This window comes from Bos taurus, chromosome 11 (genome assembly GCF_002263795.3).
Source record: "Bos taurus isolate L1 Dominette 01449 registration number 42190680 breed Hereford chromosome 11, ARS-UCD2.0, whole genome shotgun sequence".
In the NCBI taxonomy this organism is placed as follows: Eukaryota; Metazoa; Chordata; class Mammalia; order Artiodactyla; family Bovidae; genus Bos; species Bos taurus.
The window spans coordinates 106,236,049-106,254,755 of record NC_037338.1 but is presented as its reverse complement, the minus strand read 5'-3'; the positions used below and the strand labels follow the sequence as shown (position 1 = coordinate 106,254,755).

Here is an 18,707-nt window from a genome sequence, read left to right as displayed (position 1 = left end):
ATTGGGCGTCCAGAGCGAGGCTGGCAAGCGGCCTCGTTTGATTGGCTATAGCCCTGTCAATCGGGCTGCCCAGGGCCCGCCTTCCCGACGCCGCTCGCCCTTTATTGGTCCGTCGCGGCCTCTGCGCTCCCTATCCAAGTCCCCCCCCTCGCTCTGCGGTCTTCTGACAATTGGCTGTTTCAAATGATTGATTTGTGCTCCCATTGGCCGGCTCCGCAGAGCACGCCGACAGCCTGCAGCTATTGGCTGGCGGGGCCGGCGTCCTGGTAACCGCCGCAGTGCCGCGGGGACCGGCGCGGGCGGGGCGCGGGCTCGGGCGGGGCGCTGCGGGGGCCGGCCGAGCCCCGGGCAGGCGGGCGGGGCGCGCCCCGTGGCCCTCGCGAGAGCCCGGGCCTCGCTGTGCGCCTTTTAGAGGGCGGCCGGGCTCATCTTGCGGAGTCTTAGAGCGGAGGAGGGGCGCGGGGCCGTTCACACGGACGCCCTCGGGGATCGGAGGCCGAGGGGCGGCGGCGCCGGGCCCGCCCCCTGAGCTTTGGGGGCCGCCTGCCCCCTTCCTCGGTCCTCAGGCCCGCATAGGTCGTGGGCAGGTGGGCGAGCGCGTGCGGCCGCGGCGCCCGGCCGGAGAGAGGTGGGCGCGGGGCGGGCGGGGCAGGATGGGGCCCTGCTCGGCAGCGGCTTGCGGCTTGTTGTGGAGACCGCGCTGGCCTGGCGCCTGTTGCCTTGGTGCCTTGGCCCCAGGAGCGCACAGAGCTGCGTGGAGACACGAGGGCCGCGCCCAGGCCTCTGGGCAACCACACATCGGTACACCTGGCTGAACAAATGCTTGTACTTTTCCTTGAATTTTGTTTGGAGAAAAAAAAAACAACTTATGAGAAAAAAAAAAAAACCCAAAACAGTTAACTTGCATGTAGTCACACTTTTAATCAATCATTTTAAAAACAGTCCCCTTGCATTATATTTTCGTAATGTCCGCCGTGGACAGTCTGTCTCGCTGTGGCCGCGGGTCCTCTCTAGATTCTGGTTTTCTCAGTGAGGTTCTTGCCCTCCTCGCTCCCCAGCCCATGGATGTTGTGGGCAATACCTGGTGATTTCTACCTAAAGAGAGTGTGCTTGCTCTTCACCGTGTACTTCAGGACACCGCCGTTTCCTGGCGTGCTGCAGCGTTAGGGCACTTCACGGTATACTTAATCTGGGGATGAAATGGTTGGGAAGTAGCACACTGGCATAGGGATGAGTCTTAACATACCCTGAGAGTGGTCTGCAGCTGCAGTCCTGAACCTGACCTGAAGTGTGAGTCAGCATGTCAAAGTAATAGTCCTCGAAGGGCCTAGGGGACCTGCCCCTTCCCCTGCACCAGTCCAGGAAGGTGGGCCCGGCTGGTGCTGGCCACAGGCAGTGGCTTGTCAGGTGTGCAGGGTCCCTGCCTGGTATCTAGGGTTCTCACAGTGCCCTGCGAGGTAGCTTAGCTGCCCAAGCAGGACTGCGAGGCCCTGGCACTGCAGCAGGGAGGCTCCAGGGTCTTGCAGCACTGAGTCGTCACAAATGAGTGAGAAACGGAATAGCTCAGACTTTGCTCCAAGTGAGCCAGTGAGTTGGGGCACTTTGAAATGTTTGTCAGAGCCTTCCCTCCTCGCCACCCACCCTGGGCTGAGACCCCCACTGGCAGAAGTCTCTGCTTCCTGTGACCAGTGCGCACAGGGCGGGGAGTTCAGCGTGGCCATGGCACCCCTGCTTTCCGGGTAACAAAACAGCTGTCACCCACCCAGGTGTGAGCCCCAGGGACCCTCGCGGCACCAGGTTGCCCACCTTGTCCTTCCGAAGTGAGCACTGGCGGGAACGAGGCAGCAGGCCTCTCTGTGGCCCTCGGCCAAGGACCACAGTAGGCGCCTCTGCGCGGCCGGTGGCGGGGGAGGCCCTGCAGGTCCCCACCCTTACCCAAGGGCGTTCCTGCCGCAGGGTGGCGGTGGGCTCCTGTGAGGCACCGGGTCCAGGCTGGGGGGAGGTCCCGGCCCAGTGGGGGTCTGTGGCCCAGCGGGACGCAGGGCAGAGTGGGTGGGGGCTGTGGGAGTGCCGGACACCTGGCCCTCCCGCCCGAGCCGGCAGCTGTTGAAGGCGTCCTCAGCGACAGCTCTGTTTACCAGTGGCCATGGTCCCAGCGGGAGGCTGCATTACCGCCTGGCGGGAGCAGCAGGCAGACACTGGTTCACGGCCTCAAAAGACCCAGCAGTCAGCCTTTGTGGGTGGCCTCACCCAACCCCCGGAAGGAGAGGTGCACGCACTGGGTACTTGCTTCCCCTCTCACTGCCTTCCCACAATGGGGAGGGGGAGCCCCCCGCCCCTGTCCCTGGGGAAACAGCCAGGACCAGCCCCTCCTCAGGGACTTCCATGGGAGTCAGGCTGATGTCAGAAGGGCAGGTGTGTCCTGAGGTCACAAAAGTGGGGGGAAGCCAAAAATAGGTACATGGACCTGCCCCAGGGGTCTTGTTCCCACGAGGCCCCTTGTGGGTCTCAGAGGAGGTGGCTAGCTCTTCCGGAGGCCAGGGTGAGCCCCAGGCTCAGGAGATCTAGAAGCTTGTTGGGAGGATAGGAGACATGGGGGCGCTGAGAGGGGCTGGGGGACACGGGAAGGGGGGTCTGTGAGAACCCGGGAACGAGGGAGATGACGCCACTGTGGACAGGAATTGGTTCTGAGGTCCCCGTCTCATCTTCCTGACCACTCACACCTGTCCCCCCACCGGGTTTGGCTAGGCACACCTGGGGGGCTGGGAAGGAAGGTGGCTCCCATCTTCAGGGCAGCATCCCTGGATCAGAAGGTGGTCACTGGTCGCAGCTGCAAACCGAGAAACCAGCCAACACACACACCCGCCCCAGCCCTCCCCGGATCCGAGCTGCCTAGGGGTCTGCACATGGGCACCCCAAAGTGCCCGAGTTCTGGGGGAGAGACTGGATCCGCCAACCCTCTCCTCTCAGGGCTGTGGCGGCACAGGGTCCGGCTGGTGTCGGGTTACCAGCGCCCGGCTCCGGACAAAAGCCTTGCTATGTGGAAACCCGCGGCGCGGGCACGGGGAGGGGGAGGGGAGCCAGTCCCGGGTGGGCACCTGGCCCAGAGATGTTTTACCTAGGTGCGGCCTCCAGGGGCCAGCTGCGCCAGGCGTGGCGGGCAGGATCCACTCCCTGGGGTGGGGGCACTGAGCACCTGCTCTGCCCAGGACAGCGGGGTGGCGCCCCTGGCCGCCCCGGTGCAGGCCGGCGGACATGGGTAACCGCGCACTGGTCCGCCGGCACCGCGCCCCCGACCCGCAGCCCCGCGCCGCCCCCGCAGCCCCGTGCCCCGCAGCGGCGGGCGCGGCGCCGCGCCGCGGGAGGAGAGCGGGGACGCGGGGGAGCGGGGCGCCTCGGGGCCACCCGGTCCTCACCCGTGCCCTCCCCACTCCGCGACGCACCTGCGGAATTCGGGGCCCCGCAGCGACCCCGCGTCGCTGGCCCGCGTCCAGCCTCCCTGGACCCCGAGCTTCTTGCTGCGGGGTCTCCACGCTCCGGATCCGCGGCACTCAGGGCCTTCTGCCGCCAGCGGCCGCGGAGAGAGAGTCACAGCTCGGGCTTCGGCTGTTTGGCCGCACCTCCAGGGACTTCCAGCTCCTGCTCGGGCTCGGCGCTGGCCCCCGAGTGTCCGCTGGAGGGCGGCAAAGGCACTGCCCCATCCCCAGCTCCCTACCGGGCTGGGTGGGGTGTAGGGTGGGGAAAGTTTGGGGTCGAAGCGGGGGTAGGGGGAAGTTGGGGGTCGAGGGTGCCCCTCCCCATGCAGCCCCGGATTGGAGAGAGAAGACCACCCACACCTGGGTACAGACTTTTTATTTGCAAAGAAGGCGACTCAGGTGACTCAGAAGTCCGCAGCTACTGGGATCCCCCAGGGCCGCCAGAGGTCAGTGGGGCGAGGGCTGAGGCACGTGCGCCCTTCACAACTGCTGGGAGGCCAGGACCTGGGGGTTCTCGTAGCAGTGGGTCTCCTTGGCCACAGCCTGAGGGGGGCTGCAGGCCTTGCAGGGGCAGCAGCGTCTCACCAGGAGGTCCCAGGGCTCCAGAGAGCGGAGCCAGAGGGGCAGCCAGGCCCAGGAGCGCAGGCGGCGGGGCAGCCAGGCGGGCCGGTGCCGCTGCAGGACAGTGACCAGGGCGACGAGGAGCACCAGCACTACCAAGGGTGCCCCGACCGCAGCCAGCACTGCGCCCCCCGCCAGGGAGAGCCCGAAGGCGGCCAGTGGCAGCACCAGGAAGCAGAGCAGCAGGTAGGCGACAGCCACCCAGCGGTAGCTGGCGGTCAGGTTCCCAAAGTACTTGGCCAGCGGGACGGGCAGCCGGAGGATGGGCACCACATACCACAGCAGGATACCCGCCAGGTTGAAGAAGAAGTGGATGAGAGCGACCTGGAGGGAGGGAGGGAGGGCCTCAGGAGCCTGGGCTCCCTGGGAGGCATGCCCCTCCCTGATGGTCACTGTGGTGGGCACGCTCTTCCCACACCCCACAGTGCCCTGAGGCTCAGGAGCCTAGTACGGCATCGCCATGTGGTAACTATGTCTCTGATGGCCCTGTGGATTCCACCTTCCCCTGAGCTGGCTTCACTCGCCTATGCTTCATCCACAGCGACCCTACTCATGCTCATCCCCCAGTGGGCTTAGCCACCCAGCCCCAGGTTCTGGCCTGGCTCCTGTGAGGAGTTGCAGGGCTACACGTGGAGGGAACACAACTCTCTCCAGGGGTTGCTGGAGAAGTCGAGGAGTCGCTGTGGTGGGTGCATTCTGGAGGGCTTCCTGGAGGAGGGGATCAGGGCTCTGCACTGGGAGGTTCTAAATGGACAGAGACAGAACCGAGGCGAGAGAGCAGGTGGGAGGGGGGGAGCGCTGGGGTTTATCTCTTCTTGTGGGCAGCAGCCCAGTGAGATCCAGGCCTTCGAGAGCTGCACCTATTAGGGCGCTGGGATGGAGGCAGTGGGGCCCAAGGGCCAATCTGGAGAGAATCAGAGGGACTGAATGGGACTGGGCGTGGGGCTCAGAGCTGGGGGGCTGGCGGGAGGCATCCTGGAGGCAGAATTGGGACTGGGTAGGGGAGAACGGAGGGAGCTGGGGAGTCGTCCAAGTGGGGACCTGTGCCATTTAGGCCGCTGGGGGTGGAGGGCATCCCAAGGCAGTGAGATGGAGGGGCTTGAGGCCACAGCGGTCCCTCAGGAGAGCCGCCAGCTGGAACCGGGAAGAAGACCTGGGGCTACAGGGTCCTGGAAATGACGAGGTTGCAGGGGAAGAGGGGAAGGCCTGGGACCCGGACAAGTCCCACAGGGTCCTTGGGGTCCCAGGAGGCGAGGCTGTGGGCTTGAGTGGGCAGCCAGAGGTGGAGTCCTGGAGAGCCAGGGCCTGAGGCCCCAGGACACACATCCCACCACCAGCCTACAGGACCGGACAGGAGGGGGACTGACCCAGAGCGGAAGTCCCAGGCCCGTGTTGGGAATGGAGGGGCCTGCAGGCGAGGGAGGGTGCGGGAGGGCGGTACCTGGACGGCGCTGAGCAGCATGTCCGAGGGGCTGGCCAGAGCTGCCAGCAGGGCCGTGGTGGTGGTGCCAGTGTTGGAGCCCAGGAAGAGAGGATATGCTCGCTCCAGGCTGATCACCCCGACCCCTGGGGGAGCCAGGGGTCATCACCGGCCCTGAGCCCACCCACTCCCCACCAAGGAAGAGAGGGTACGCTGGCTCCAGGCTGATCACCCCGACCCCTGGGGGAGCCGGGGGTCATCACGGGCCCTGAGCCCACCCCCAGGCGCTGCGGGCTCTGCTCACCGATGAGCGGCACTGTGGCCGCGGTGAAGACGCTGCTGCTTTGGAGCGCGAAGGTCAGGCCGGCGCCCACGAGCATGGCCAGGTAGCCGCTGAGCCAGCCAAACGGGCGGGGGAAGTCTGCGGAGCGAGGGCCGGTGACCCCGAGTCCCGCTTCCCCGCCCCCACCCCCGCGGCGGCCCCGCTTCCCGCCGCACCGGCGTTGATGACCGTCCTCACGGCCTGGGCGACGCGGCCCCGCAGAGTGGAGTTGAGCAGCTTGACAATGAGGACGAGGCAGGAGCAGAGCACGAGCAGGGAGGCGGCCAGCAGGATGAGGCCCACGGCCAGGTCCGCGAGCGCCGTGCCCGCAAACAGGTGGCGGCCTGGGGCAGGGCGGGGGCAGGTGAGCCGCGAGCTGCACGGGGCGGCGGGGGCGCGCGGGGCGGCGGGGGCTGGCGGGGGCGCGCGGGGCGGCGCGCGGGGCCGGGCCTCACAGGGCAAGGGCTCCTCAGACGCAGAGCCGTTCTTCCCAGGGCAGGGGCCCCCCGCCGCCGCTCCGCAGTAGCTGCTGTTTCCCGCGGTCTGGGAAGGCAAGGCGGTGAGGCTCAGGACGGGCTCAGAGTAGGCGGGGCCGGGTAATTCGGCGGGTCTGGGGTCAGGGATTAGCGGCGCCTCACCGTCTGCTCCCTGGTGCCGCACCATCGCTTAATAAGGCTCCGGTTGGTGGTGTTGCCCGTGGCACTGCCCATAAGGACATCAGCGTCCAGCTGGGGACAGAGGATCCGGGTCTAGCGTCGGTTCTTCAGGACTGGCCTGGGGCTTGGAGGACTGCAGCCAGGGCCACCGCGCTGGACCCCTCTCTTGCCCCACCCGACCCCGGGCCCAGACCTGTCTCCCCAGCAAAGCCCTTCCAGCCAGGCCCTGGCCTGTGCGGCCTGCCGGAAAGGAGCCAGCCGCCTCACCTGCACGATGAGGTGTGTGAGCGGCCGGGTCAGCACCTTGAGGATGTCGGGCGTGTGCCCCCCCGGCTGCAGGCTGGCGGTGCCCAGGATCAGCGCACTGAGCCTCTCCAGGGGGGCCGCGGCACTCTCCAGCGGCAGCAGGACCAGCGCCGTGAGCCAGTTGAAGATGCCGTGCACAGCCGAGCCGCCGAAGGCTCTGGAGTCACACAGAGGCAGCTGGGTGCTGGTCTTGGCCACCATCCGGATCGCCGCCCCGGCCCCTGCCTGCCCCTTACCCCGCTCACCTCCGAAACTCGTCCCGGTCCCCTGACTGTGCCATCGAGACCAGGGTGCTGGTGATGGATGTGCCCACGTTGACACCCATGATGATGGGCACAGAGGCCCGGACGGTCAGCACTGTGGGGGCGCTGCGTCAGCCAGCCACTCCCACCCCCCCAACCATCCCCGGAGGGGAGGGGCACTCACGCTTGGAGGCCACCATGCTGACCACGATGGAGGAGGACGTGCTGGAGCTCTGCACCAGGACTGTGACCAGCACGCCAATGACCAGTCCAGCCACAGGGTTGGACAGCACCACGTTATCCTTGAAGATGTCTCCGGTTACTTTGCCTGCATCCGGGAGACAGGTGTCCTGAGGCTGGGGAGGCCAGGCTGGCCACCAGCCCACAGCCACCTGGTGGGTCACTCACTGCCTAGCAGCTGGAAGGCGGAGCTGAGGATGTCCAGGGAGCAGATGAAGAGGTAGAGGCCGCCCAGCAGCCCACAGGCCTTGAGGAAGCCAGTGAGCACCCGCAGCGCCCTGCCGGCCGCACTGAGGTCTGAAGACACATTCCAGGGAGGTCCTTGGTGGGGCCTCCCGTGCACCCTTTTCCCAGGCCCCTTCTTTTTCTCCCCTTTCCCAGGGCAGGGCCTCAACCCCCCTTCTCTGTCCCTTGGCAGAATGCTGAGGCCGACAGCCCTCTGGGGTCTCCTGGGAGCCTAACTGCCCACAGGACAGAGGAGGAGGGCCAGCGCGGCCTGTAGCAGTCCCAGTGAAGGACCGGGTGGCCTGGTTGGGGTCTGTGGAGCGTTTCCATGCGGCCTGTTGGAGCAAAGCTCATCCTCGCTCTCTCCCCGAGAACCCTCTCCAGACTCACACCCAGCAAGGTGCAGCCATGCCGGACCAGCCACCCGCTTCCTCCAGACCTACCTCTCCAGGCCTGTCCGGTGTCCTTCAGCTGAGGGAGGGCCCAGGGGTCCATGTCTCTGTCTTCCAGGATGGAGGCAGAACCAGAGATCCCTGCAGGGGTTGGGGTCAGCTAGGGCCAGGGACCTAGCTGTTTCCTGGATACCTTCAGGTGGGGCCCACAACACAGGGGCTTGGGGTGAGGGACAGGAGCGGGAAGGAGGGGTCTGGCTCGTGGGCTCTCCTGGGGACCGGCTAGTACCCCTCACCCAGCTTCCCCAGCGCGATGAGTCAGGGGCCAGGTGGGTGGGCAGGGATGCCGGCGGAGGTTGGGCCCCTGGGTCTCTGGTACCTGCGTCTCCCAGCCTCTGGTCTACCAGGCCAACTGTGTCCAGAGGGGTGGGAGGGGCCGGGCCCCCGGTGAGGGGATGCGGCATGGATTTCAGGCAGGAACGGACCCAGGCCCAGACCCAGATCTGCTGGCAAGAAGGGCAGTTCAACGCTGCCCCCTGCCCGCCAGCTCTTGGGGTGTCCTGGCCCGAGACCTTCCCACCGTCCCCCCTTCCCACCTGCTGTTGGCCTCAGTGGTCTCCCCCTTCCTCCGTCTGCAGGGGGATGGCTATAGTGACCCCAGGTGGCTGTCAGGCAAATTCAGTCTGGTTTGGGGGGACAGAGTGGAGGGATCCCTGGCTCGCTGCTGGTTCTGGCTGGAGGAAGGGCTAGTGGGTGACCCAGGGTACTAGGGTGTAGCCAGAAGTGGTCGGGACTCCGGGGTGTCTCCTATTGGGTGTCACAGAGACCATTGCAGACAGTCACAGCTTAGACTTTGGCATTTGGTACCAAACAGCAATGTCTCCACTTGATAAGGGTCCACTCCCAGTGGTGGGGAGCAGGACAAGGGGCTTGACGCCCTCCCACCTCAAGGCTCCTTTCTCAGCCTGCTGGGCCTGGACCCCCAGGGTCTAGGTCCTGGGGAGCCTGCGGTAACCCCTCCCTCTGGCTGCCCCCAAGCTGGTCGCTCAACCTCAGCTGCTGGAGAGTGAGGTGGGCGCTAAGCCCTGGGCCTGGAGGTCACCCAGCCCTGACCCCAGTGTCCTGGGCCCCCGCCTGGTTCTAGAAGCTCCTACCTGTGTGGGCAGTGAGGGGCACCTTCGGGGAGGAGACACGGGCCGAGAGCAGCTGCAGGTCAAAGATCCGCTGGGCGCACACATGACCTGCCGTGTACTGAGCCCATTAATGTTTACCAAGGAGCCAAGGGCCCCCCAGGGGTACCATCGCAGCCCTGGGTGCCGGCCTCTTCCAGGCCCCACCGTCACCCAGGGGTGAGCAGGGCTGGGCTGCTGGCCCCCAGAGCTGGGCTCTCGCACGTGGACGTCTGAGGGACATGACAGGATGCTGCGTGCTGGCCACCTGTGGCAGGCGGGATGCTGGCACTCTGGCCGGCCATCCTGGGGACCCCTCGGGAAGTCCGCCCTCGTCTCTGCAGGCCTTCTCGTGCCTGTCCTGCCGCTGTCACATGGCCAGAAGGAAGCTCTTTGCACCAGGTGGGCAGGGAGGGCAGCAACCCCCGAGGTCATCCAGTTCAGGGCTGGGCCTAGCAGAGCTCCCAAGCGGCGCAGCCCCAGAGGTGGCCAGCAACGGTCACAGTCACAGGTGTCACTGACTTCTCCTGCAAGTGGGAGGAGGGCCCACCCCAGGCCACACTGCTCTTCAGCCCGGCACCCGAGCCCACCTGTTTCTCTCCCCAGCTGAGTCCGGCCCCCTTGTTCACAGGTGCCTCTTTCTGGAGTCGGGCCCCTTCCCGCTCCGGAGATGCGGGGAGGGTGAGTGGCCCCGCGGGGGCCAGCCCCGCCCCAGCTGGCTGCTGTCTCGAGCCCCTGCCTGCTGTCCACCAACCGTCGGTGCTGGGGGACTTTGTCCTCGGGAAGGAGGAACTTTCTGACTGTCCTCTCAGCACATTCTTTGGCCCGTCCCTCCCATCCTGCCCCCCACGGCTGGGGCGGGCCCCTCGGCCCTTCCAGGGATCCTTAGCAGCAGCCCCTTCCCGAGCGGGGGTGGGCGTGTGGCAGTCTGACCTGTGGGGTCTGTCTCTGGTCCCTCTGAGGGTCTGTGTGGCCGCCCCTGGAAGGCAGAGGACGCCACAGGCCCGGGGAGGGGGCGGCTGTCGTGAGCGCCCGTCGGCAGTCACCCCCCGGCTTGGAGCTCCTTGCACACCTACAGCAGCAGCCACCGTGCTTGTCCTCCCCAAACAGCACCCGTCACGGCGGGAGCCGGGGGCACTGAGCAGGTGGGCTTCACAGGGGGTGAAGGCAGAGACCCTCCCGCTGGGCTCAGGGCTCTGTAAGGAGGGGGCCTCCTCGATCAGGCCAGGAGCGGCCTCTGCTGGGCCTGCCCCCCCAGCCTGCAGCCAAGGCCCGGACACTGGCCCCCAGACCCTTTCAGGAGCCACCTCTGAGCCGCGTCCAGACCTGGGCTGGGCTCGCAGGCGACTCTGACAGCAGCGCCCCTGCAGTGCACACAGACCACCGTGGGGCCTGGGGGTCCTGGCCCGGATTCCAGCTCCTGCAGGGGCGCACAGCGCTGTGGGCATAGCTCACGACCTTAGGTGGCGGCCCCGGGGCGAACACGCAGAGCTGTTTCGGGAAAGCGGTGCCTCGTGCTGCAGGCCGAGGCTCCCTTCCGAGGGGCAGCACTGAGCAGCGCTCAGAGCTGGGGGCTGCCTGAGGGATCCCAGCAGAGGCTGTGGTAGCCCGGGCAGCAGCCTCCGGGCTGGGGGAAGCGGGGCGGGGGGCCCGACGCGGGGAGGAGCCTGGCCGGCTGCTGAGTGACAGTGGGGCTGCCCTTGCAGGGCCCGGGGGGCTGTGGCTCCAGGCGAGACGGCCCCCGTCCGGCCCTGATGGCCAGGAAGGCAGCCAGGTCGAGGTCCAGCATGGCCACCCCTCCACGGGGCATGGGCGTGCTCTGGCGGCACTGCGGGCAGGGGACCCAGCGCTGCGCAGGGGCCGGCGTGGCCAGCCGCCGCACGCACGCCTGGCAGACAGTGTGGCCGCAGTAGAGGCGGCGGGGCAGGTGCCCGGCGAGGTCATAGGCCGAGTAGCAGACGATGCAGTCACCGCGCTGGGGCCCAGCGGCTGCGGCCTCTTCAGAGGCTGAGTGCCCCTCCGGCAGCAGCATCCTGGGGAGGGATATGGAGGGGGCAAGGTATAGCCTCTGCAAGCATCCCCCGGGCTTGGGCTCCGCACGGGAAGTGCTCCCCCCGCCCCAGAGGACAGGAATCCAGGCCTCTGCAGACGTGGGAGGTGGGCAGTGGCCAGTGGGGCTGCCCGACACCGGGGCCTGGGCACAGCCTCAGTCCTCGTGACTGCCAGTGAGGCAGCACCCTGGCCTGCGGTCCTGTCTCGGTGGCCCTCGGGCACCCTCCCAGGCTCATACCCACCCCCCAGCCGCCTGCTCGAGCCCCAGGTCTGTCTTACCTGCGTCTGCTCTGCCAGGCGGCTGTGTCCAGATCGAGGGTGGCCGGGGGCGGGCTGGGGGGACCTGGGGCGCCTGGGGCTCCCTCCCTGGGGCTCACGTTACTGGCTGAACGTGGACCAGTCAGCGGGGAGGCAGGTGGTGGCTGCGGGCTGCGTGGGCTCCCCTTTCAGCCACAAAGCGCTTGCAACTGGATCCACCAAGACTGCCAACTGGGCTGGAGACGCCCCTGCTCTGCCTGCCCCGCCCCCACCCACCCACGCTGCGCAGCGCTGCCCAGCTTCCTGCCTTGCGACCCGGATCTGCACCCACTCATACTCGACCACCACTCACAACAGGAAAGCTTTCTGGCTTCCACCTGGGTGCTGCCTGCTCTTCAGCACTCGGTTCAGACGTCACCTCCTCCAGGAAACCTGCCAGGACCCCCACAAGCTCAGCGCCCTGAGGGGCCCCGCCACCCTGTGGCTCAGTCACTGTGTGCGTGTCCGTGCTGAACTGTCGCGGTGCCTTTCCATCCCCTCGGTGTTCCCATCACAAGCTAGCCCCACGAGGAGGCCCGTGAGCACAGGAGTGGAGAGACCACCCAGGAACTCCCAACACAGGGCGCTATGGAAAGCCCCAGGCACCCCTTCAGAGGTCACCTCCCCCTGGCATACACCTGGCCGAGGCCCCAGGCCCAGCCCGGTGGCATAGCAGGATGGGGTATGTCGGGGAGGGCTGGGAAGGAGTCAGACCCCAGAACCTCCCCCGCTGGAGGAGGCCAAGGGCCAGAGGGCCCCTCCTCACTCCCACCACTCTGGCAGTCCTCGGCCTCCTGGGCTGGTTGGACGGGTTTCTGTGGCTGCCCCGGGTGGGGTCATCTTCCTGTGGGGGCCAGCCAGGGGCCAGGGGCCGGGAACCTGGCATGCCTGAGTCCCCATGTAGTCAGGCCAATGACATGTCTGCCCACACCCAGAGACTGGTCCTGCCACGCGGCCAGTCACCAGGGGTCAGGGGAGGGCTGTCACCGGGACCTGTCTGTCCTGCGAGGCCAGCTCGCCTCCTCCAGCTGTCTGCCCCATCCCGGAAACATCAAGGCACCTGGTGCTGGCCTGGATGCTCCCCCTGCACATGCGCTTCCCTGCCTCACCCCAGGCCCGAGTGGCTCAGCGCCCCCGGCCTCCCACGCAGGCATGCCGTGCTGCCCAGACAGCTGGGAGACGGGTCTGGCCCAGCACTGTGTTCCCACCTCCACAGAGCCCGGGCCCCAGAGGCAGGGCAGTGGGGAACAGCACACGGCAGACATCGGGACCGGGGTGTTCTGTGGGAAACCAGGAAGACGCACCGGCCGAGGCAGGGCGGTGACTCACGGGTGGGCTGGGCCGGGTGCTGGGCCCTGGGCTCCCACCCCTGGAAACCTGCCCGCGCTGGCTCCACCCACCACGGTGCTGCCAACCGGGCCCTCCTCTGGGAGCTTGTCTCAGGCTTGGCACCCGGTTCCACGCACAGCATCTTCCTGCTGTCTAACCTGCCCCCAACTGGCCTTCTTGTCCAGCCCATGGGCCAACGTGAGGCCGCAGGTCAGGTTGTCCTGAAGCTGCCCCCACCGTGACTGTCCCACAGAGGCTGGCGGTCTCTGGTGGCGTTTAGCCTGGGACCCTCCCAACGGGGACAGTGGCAAGGAAGAAGTGTCCAGAACGGAGCTCGCACGGCTTTATTGCTTGGGCCTGGGCCTCGAAGAGGTGGTCAAGGGAGTCCCCAGCACAGGCAGTGCCCAGGGCTCCGTTCCAGGGCCCTGGGCTGGCCTGTCAGCCTTCCCGGTGGGTTGGCTGCAGCTGTCCAGGGAGGGGAGTGGCCAGTGCCCGTGACAACGCCACAGTGGCAGTCCCAACCGTCCAGGCCCTTGCCGTGGCCGCCTGAGCAGAGGCCGGCTGGCAGCGCCGGGCCTCGGGGCCAGTGGGGGCCGGGCTAGGAGACGACGCAGCAGCAGCTGTGGCAGCGGCAGAAGCGGGGGCAGTGGCAGCAGGAGCAGCAGGGGCAGCACCAGCAGTGATGGGCAATGTCGTCGCCGCGCTGGGCGGGCGGTGGGCCGGCGTAGGCCAGTCCTGCCGGGCGCTGCCCGCTGCCACAGGGCTTACAGGGCTGCTGAGAGGCCGGCCGGCCCTTGGTGCCCTTGGGTCCCGGGGCCTCCTCCAGAGGCTCCAGGGTGCAGGACCTCACGGGCAGAGGCCGCGACTCTGCAGAGGATGGGCCCGCCTTCCGCTGCTGCCCCAGCTCAGGCCGCAGGTGAGCCCTCGGGATGCTTATGTGGGCATATGGGTTCTTGACGAGCGTCTCATGGGGGTCCATGGCCCTGCCTGGCAAAGGTGAGCCAAGGAGACAAAGTCAGCTCCATGGAGGGCAACAGCTGCATCCCAAGGTAAGCCAGGTCGTGAAAGCGCCTGAGTGTGCAAGGCCTGTGTGTGTGTGCAAGATGGCAGAGTGCAGGGACTGTGAGGGACAGCATCTCTCAGCTGTCCCCAGGTGTCCTCCACCCTCCTTGAGTGGCAGGGCCTTGTGATGGAGCTGGAAGCGGGGTGGGGGTGGGGGGCTGGGAGACACAGCTAAGCTGGTCCTACCGCGGATGGGGAAGTCCCTCAGCCCAGGACCCACCTGGAGCGGTGGTGGCGGCGCGCTGTCCTCTTGCCCAGGTCCCCGCGCCTGTGAGCTGAGCCTCCGGTAGCTGCCTTTTCCCTCCTGGGGAGGGGTGGGGCCTTGGGCGGGGCTCAAAGACGGGGTTCCCAAGATGCCAGGAGGCCCCAGCTCCTCCAGCACAGTGGCCACCCACCCTTCCTTTCCTGGATGGGCGGTGGCCAGGCCTGGGCTCCCGGGGACCCTGCCAGCCTGGCTGATTCAGCCTTGACCCATCTGGGGCATGTCCTGGCCCTCAGGGAGCTGGCAGGTCACCGGAATGCAGGACAGGAGCCTGGGTCAGGCCCGCAGATGGTCTGGGGCCTGGCTGTCACCCACAGTCTCAAAGCCACGGCTTTGAAGTGGAGGGAGAGGCCTGCACGGTGACCTCAGCCTCTTCCCCGCGGGCAGAAACCAGGGCATTAGTGAGCACGCTGCTCTGCTCGGAGGCTTACGGAATTTCTAACTGATAAAAAATGTTTGGTTTGCATACCTTTGCCGATAAAACTTACTTATCTCTCTATTGGCAACATGAGTTTCATACACAAGTGGCGTTTCCTGCTCATTTCTGAAACTACAGTTTTGCTCTGGTCGGGGGGCCCCGTCTCTCAGGGCCCCCATCCTTGGCCCTCCCACCTCCCCCAGCTTCAAGTCCTAGGTGGCGCTTGGCGCCTGCCATGCCCTGGGGTCGCTGTGTGCGGGGTCACAGTGGACGTGCGCTCTCGGCGCAGGGCCTGGCACTGGCGAGCTCCGCCTGGGGCGGCCGGGCCCGCACCCCTCGTCCTTCGCGCTCGGGGCGGCGCGGGGTGGGGGGGGCGCCTCCGGGAAGGGCAGCGTCCAATCAGACGTGGCCCAGAGGCCAGCTGACCCGCGCGGCTGGTGTGGGGCCAGTCAGACCGGTCTGGGCACAAGCTCTGCCGATGCGGCACCGGATGCGGGGGGAACCGGGCCAGAGCCGGAATCGGGGGCCCCACGGCGCAAGCCCACCGCGCACGGCCCAACGTGCAGGTCAGAGCCCACCGCGCAGGCTCCGCGGGCCCCGCCCGCCGCCCCACAGCGTCCGCCTCGGCGGAGGGGCGGGGGCCGGCGCGTGCGCAAACCTGGCCTGGAAGGAAGAGGGCGGCTGGTGCGGACTGTAGTCCCCAGAAGCCTCCGCGCTCGAGGGTTTTCCCAAAGACCAGGCTCGGGGTCAGCCGGCCCCTTGCCGCCAGACCCGGGCTTGGGCCGCCCCGGCGCTGCGCTTCCAGGCCCGGGCGGGGCGGGGCCTCAGCCCAGGGGCGGGGCCTCGGGCACGGGGCGGGGCCTCGAGTTGGGGCAGGAGGGGGCTGAGCAGAGCGGCTGCCCAGGCTGGACCCCCAGCCCTCCCTTGGCCGAGGCTGCCTCAGTTTCCCGGCCTTCGGGCCAGGGCCCCTCGCTGCCCCTCCCTTGGGCACCTGCTCACGTGCACAGCTCTCACACTGGAGTGGTGGGTGACACTGAAGGGCAGGCACTAGACTGAGGTCTCAGAGAGAGCAAAGTCGGGCCTGTGGGCCCAGAACACCTTTCCAGCCTCCTGCCCACGTGGGGCCCTTCGTCAGGAATGCCGACCGCGCTGGGCTCTGCTGCCCTGCAGGAGCTGGGCTTAGGGCTATAGCTAGGGGCACTCTGGCCTGTAACAGAGCAGAGCAGCTGTGGCCAGAGGGACTGGGTCTGTCCAGGGTCAGAAGCAGGGCCCAGTGCTGGTCAAAGGAACGCCGGCAAGCCACGTCGTGGCCACGACAGGTTAAAGAAAGGCACTCTGGAGGCCCAGGCCACGTCAGTTCCCTGCCCTCCCTCTCACCTGACAGCTCCTCACAGGCAGAGGGTGTATCCTGGGGCGCAGGGAAGTCTGGCCCGAGGAAGAAGCAGAAAGGAATGGGGCCTTGCTGGGTGGGATCAGGTTAGCACACAGCTGTGTGATGACCCGTGACCTGCCAGGGTGCCGGAAAGGCCACCCTGCCTGTACGTGTAGGTGCGTGTCCTCCGTGAGCTGCCCCATGGGGCCTGTCCTGCCGTCGGTCTGCTGCGTACCCCTTACACCACCCAGCGTCCTGTCCTTGGAGCACTCTCCCAGCCAGGGTTCCTCCATCGCCCACTCCTTCTATGTGTGCTTTGCCCACCCCTGCTCACCCTCTTCTGCCCTCAGCGGGCCTGAGCTGGGCACCTGTGAGCCGGAACAACCCGAGGCATTCTCTGGGGGCCGAGGGGAAGGACTGACAGAGACCCTGCCTCTGCAGAGGTCACACGGCAGTCTCACGGTGGGGGCCCCGGGGCCAGCTTTCCTGGGACCACCCTAGGGCTCCATCTCCCCTTCCTCCCTCTGGTATTGTGAGATCTCAGAGCACTCCTTCCCTTCCAGAATCGGGCAGGGGGCTTGACCAGGACCCAGGGTCAGCAGGCGGGCCGGAGGTGGGGGAGACGGGAGGGGGCCTGCTGTGGGGATCCCGACCCCCACGGGGCCCGCGGCGGGAGGGGGAGGGCGACCCCCAGAGCGGGCGCCAGGCCCGCGGCGGATCGAGGGGCGGCAGAGAGACTGGCCCCGCCCCGCGGACCCCGCGCGGGTCCCCAGACGGGGGGTGGCGCTGCGGGCGCCGCGCGCACTGCGGTCCCCGCGCCTCCGCCGCAGAACGCGCCACGCTCCGCACGCACCTGCCGCCGCCGCCGCGCCGAGCCCCGCGCCCGCGCCCCACGCCCCCGGGAGCCGCCGCGGCCCGGCCATCGCCCGAGGTAGCCGCCGGAGCCTCCGGAGCCGCCGAGCCAAGGCTCGGGCGCCGCATCCAGGCCTGCCTTTGAGACAACCTCTGCGGAGGCGGCGGCGCGCGGCCCGGCCCGGGGACGCCAGGCTGGGGCAGGTGAGTGCGGGCGGGGCGGGACAGCGCGGGGTCTTCGCTCGCCTGCCCCCACTTCTGGGCAGAGGTCGGGCCTCGGGCGCGAGGGGCTGCGGAAGGGGCTGGGTTCCGAGTCTGGCGAGGGTCGGGGTCAGAGGTCGGGCGCCCGGTCTTTTGTGCAGGGTGAGGGTGGGCCCAGGTGCTGACCTCACGGCGTCTCTCACCTGCAGCTCCGGCCCAGCCCCGGCCTCTCCTGTGCTTCCGCCGCCAACCCCGAGCTTGCCGCCCGGGTCCTTTGGCGGCCAGCGCTCAGGCTAGCTGCCTTCCCTGGGCGCCCTGTCCTGGAGCCATGGGGCCCACCTAGCCCCTGCCTGCCCGGATGTCCGGGCCCCGGGACGGCTGATCTCGGCTGCAGGGGGACCTCCTGCAACGCCCCCTGGCCAGCCTCAGAGGCCAGAGACCCTGGGTGAGCCCCTGGGCCCGACCTCTGGCCCAGGGCAGCCGCCCACACCCCCGTGCCCCTCTCCTCCTCCCCCGCCCCTTCCTCCTCCCCCGCGCCCCGGACCTGAGAAGCCACTGTGGCCTCTGGGGGGGGCCCTTCCCCCCAAGCTTTTGCCCGCCTCCCCCAGGAGTCCACAGGGCAACCAGGATGCTGTCCCCTCACTGCCCCCCCGGCTCCACCCAACGCCCCCCCCTACCCGAGCACCCAGTCTGACTGGAGATAGCCGGATGCCGGCTGACCCAGGGCCCGAGGTGGGCGGTGGCTGGCCAGGCTTCCTCATGTCCTGCCTGAAGGGCCCCCATGTCATCCTCAAGATGGAGGCCATGAAGATGGTCCACCCTGAGAAGTTCCCTGAGCTGCAGGCGGCCACCCCCTGCTTCCCACCTGCGCCCCGGCCTGCCCCGGCTCTGGCACCCAAGCGAGCCTGGCCCTCAGACACAGAGATCATCGTCAACCAGGCCTGTGGGGGGGACATGCCCGCCCTGGAAGGGGCACCCTGCACCCCGCCTCTGCCACGGCGGCCCCGCAAGGGCAGCGCTGAGCTGGGCTTCCCCCGGGTGGCGCCGGCGGACGAGGTCATCGTGAACCAGTACGTGATCCGGCCCAGCCCTGCGGCCCCGGGGGCCCCTGCGGCAGCGGTGGCCGCGGCTGCCGGGGAGCCTCTGGAGTGCCCGACGTGCGGGCACACGTACAACGCCACGCAGAGGCGGCCCCGCGTGCTGTCCTGCCTGCACTCCGTGTGTGAGCAGTGCCTGCAGATTCTCTACGAGTCCTGCCCCAAGTACAAGTTCATCTCTTGTCCCACCTGCCGCCGTGAGACTGTGCTCTTCACTGACTACGGCCTGGCTGCGCTGGCTATCAACACGTCCATCCTGAGCCGCCTGCCACCCGAGGCGCTGACCGCCCCGTCGGGTGGCCAGTGGGGTGGCGAGCCCGAGGGCAGCTGCTACCAGACCTTCCGGCAGTACTGCGGGGCTGCGTGCACGTGCCACGCTCGGAACCCGCTGTCTGCCTGCTCCATCATGTAGCGCCCGCCCGCCCGTCTCTGCTCCCTGCTGCTTCAGGGATCTGGCCCTGCCCTGTTGCCCGCTAGCCCCTTGCCCACCACAGCTTCTGGCCCCACCCATGTGGCATTGTCGCTGCAGCCAGCTCTGCCATTAAAACTCTTTGCCAAAGCCTGTACCTCATGCCCTGCACCGAAGCTGAGGCCTGCTCACGGCCTGGGCCGGGGGGAGTGGGCACCCAGAGCGGCAGCCCTGGTGGGGTCCAGGCTGAGGAGCCAGAGCGAAGCTGGATACTTGGGGTCAGCCTG

General features: G+C 67.9%; 4 protein-coding genes across 5 annotated transcripts; 1 reads left to right on the top strand and 3 right to left on the bottom strand.

Moving 5' to 3' along the window:
- Positions 1–901: 901 nt before the first annotated feature.
- Positions 902–9,504, bottom strand: SLC34A3 (solute carrier family 34 member 3). Of its 2 annotated transcripts, XM_024999684.2 has the most exons (14): positions 9,055–9,504; positions 8,280–8,403; positions 7,952–8,041; positions 7,452–7,580; positions 7,228–7,371; positions 7,047–7,158; positions 6,763–6,958; positions 6,478–6,567; positions 6,295–6,382; positions 6,016–6,183; positions 5,822–5,938; positions 5,539–5,663; positions 3,444–4,421; positions 902–1,189 (listed from the first exon to the last, which is right to left on the bottom strand). In XM_024999684.2, exons 1-13 carry the CDS (start codon positions 9,502–9,504, stop codon positions 3,957–3,959), a joined length of 2,298 nt encoding a protein of 765 aa, XP_024855452.1. In that variant the 3' UTR covers positions 902–1,189; positions 3,444–3,956. The 2 variants fall into 2 exon arrangements, with proteins under 2 accessions (XP_024855452.1, XP_059747904.1); XM_059891921.1 differs by lacking the exon at positions 5,539–5,663.
- A 1,125-nt stretch (positions 9,505–10,629) lies between these two features.
- Positions 10,630–11,473, bottom strand: RNF224 (ring finger protein 224). Its single transcript, XM_002691699.6, has 2 exons — positions 11,401–11,473; positions 10,630–11,102 (listed from the first exon to the last, which is right to left on the bottom strand). The coding sequence occupies exon 2, from the start codon at positions 11,099–11,101 to the stop codon at positions 10,631–10,633; it is 471 nt and encodes a 156-aa protein (XP_002691745.2). The 5' UTR covers position 11,102; positions 11,401–11,473; the 3' UTR covers position 10,630.
- A 1,603-nt stretch (positions 11,474–13,076) lies between these two features.
- Positions 13,077–14,081, bottom strand: CYSRT1 (cysteine rich tail 1). The gene is made up of 2 exons (NM_001078088.2): positions 14,030–14,081; positions 13,077–13,734 (listed from the first exon to the last, which is right to left on the bottom strand). Exon 2 carries the CDS (start codon positions 13,724–13,726, stop codon positions 13,346–13,348), a length of 381 nt encoding a protein of 126 aa, NP_001071556.1. The 5' UTR covers positions 13,727–13,734; positions 14,030–14,081; the 3' UTR covers positions 13,077–13,345.
- Positions 14,082–14,954: 873 nt separating this feature from the next.
- On the top strand, positions 14,955–18,577 carry RNF208 (ring finger protein 208). The gene is made up of 2 exons (XM_024999686.2): positions 14,955–16,917; positions 17,124–18,577. The coding sequence occupies exon 2, from the start codon at positions 17,623–17,625 to the stop codon at positions 18,421–18,423; it is 801 nt and encodes a 266-aa protein (XP_024855454.1). The 5' UTR covers positions 14,955–16,917; positions 17,124–17,622; the 3' UTR covers positions 18,424–18,577.
- Positions 18,578–18,707: the final 130 nt, after the last annotated feature.

What these genes read in the sequence shown, in the direction of transcription:
- SLC34A3 (XM_024999684.2), bottom strand. Translation starts at nt 9,504, where the DNA reads ATGACCTCGGGGGTTGCTGCCCTCCCTGCCCACCTGGTGCAAAGAGCT. An exon ending in CAGCATGGTGGCCTCCAAGC is followed by an intron (nt 7,159 to 7,227) that starts GTGAGTGCCCCT and finishes GCGCCCCCACAG; the next exon opens with TGCTGACCGTCCGGGCCTCT. An exon ending in GCGGCACCAGGGAGCAGACG is followed by an intron (nt 6,383 to 6,477) that starts GTGAGGCGCCGC and finishes TTGCCTTCCCAG; the next exon opens with ACCGCGGGAAACAGCAGCTA.
- RNF224 (XM_002691699.6), bottom strand. Translation starts at nt 11,101, where the DNA reads ATGCTGCTGCCGGAGGGGCACTCAGCCTCTGAAGAGGCCGCAGCCGCT.
- RNF208 (XM_024999686.2), top strand. Translation starts at nt 17,623, where the DNA reads ATGCCGGCTGACCCAGGGCCCGAGGTGGGCGGTGGCTGGCCAGGCTTC.
- CYSRT1 (NM_001078088.2), bottom strand. Translation starts at nt 13,726, where the DNA reads ATGGACCCCCATGAGACGCTCGTCAAGAACCCATATGCCCACATAAGC.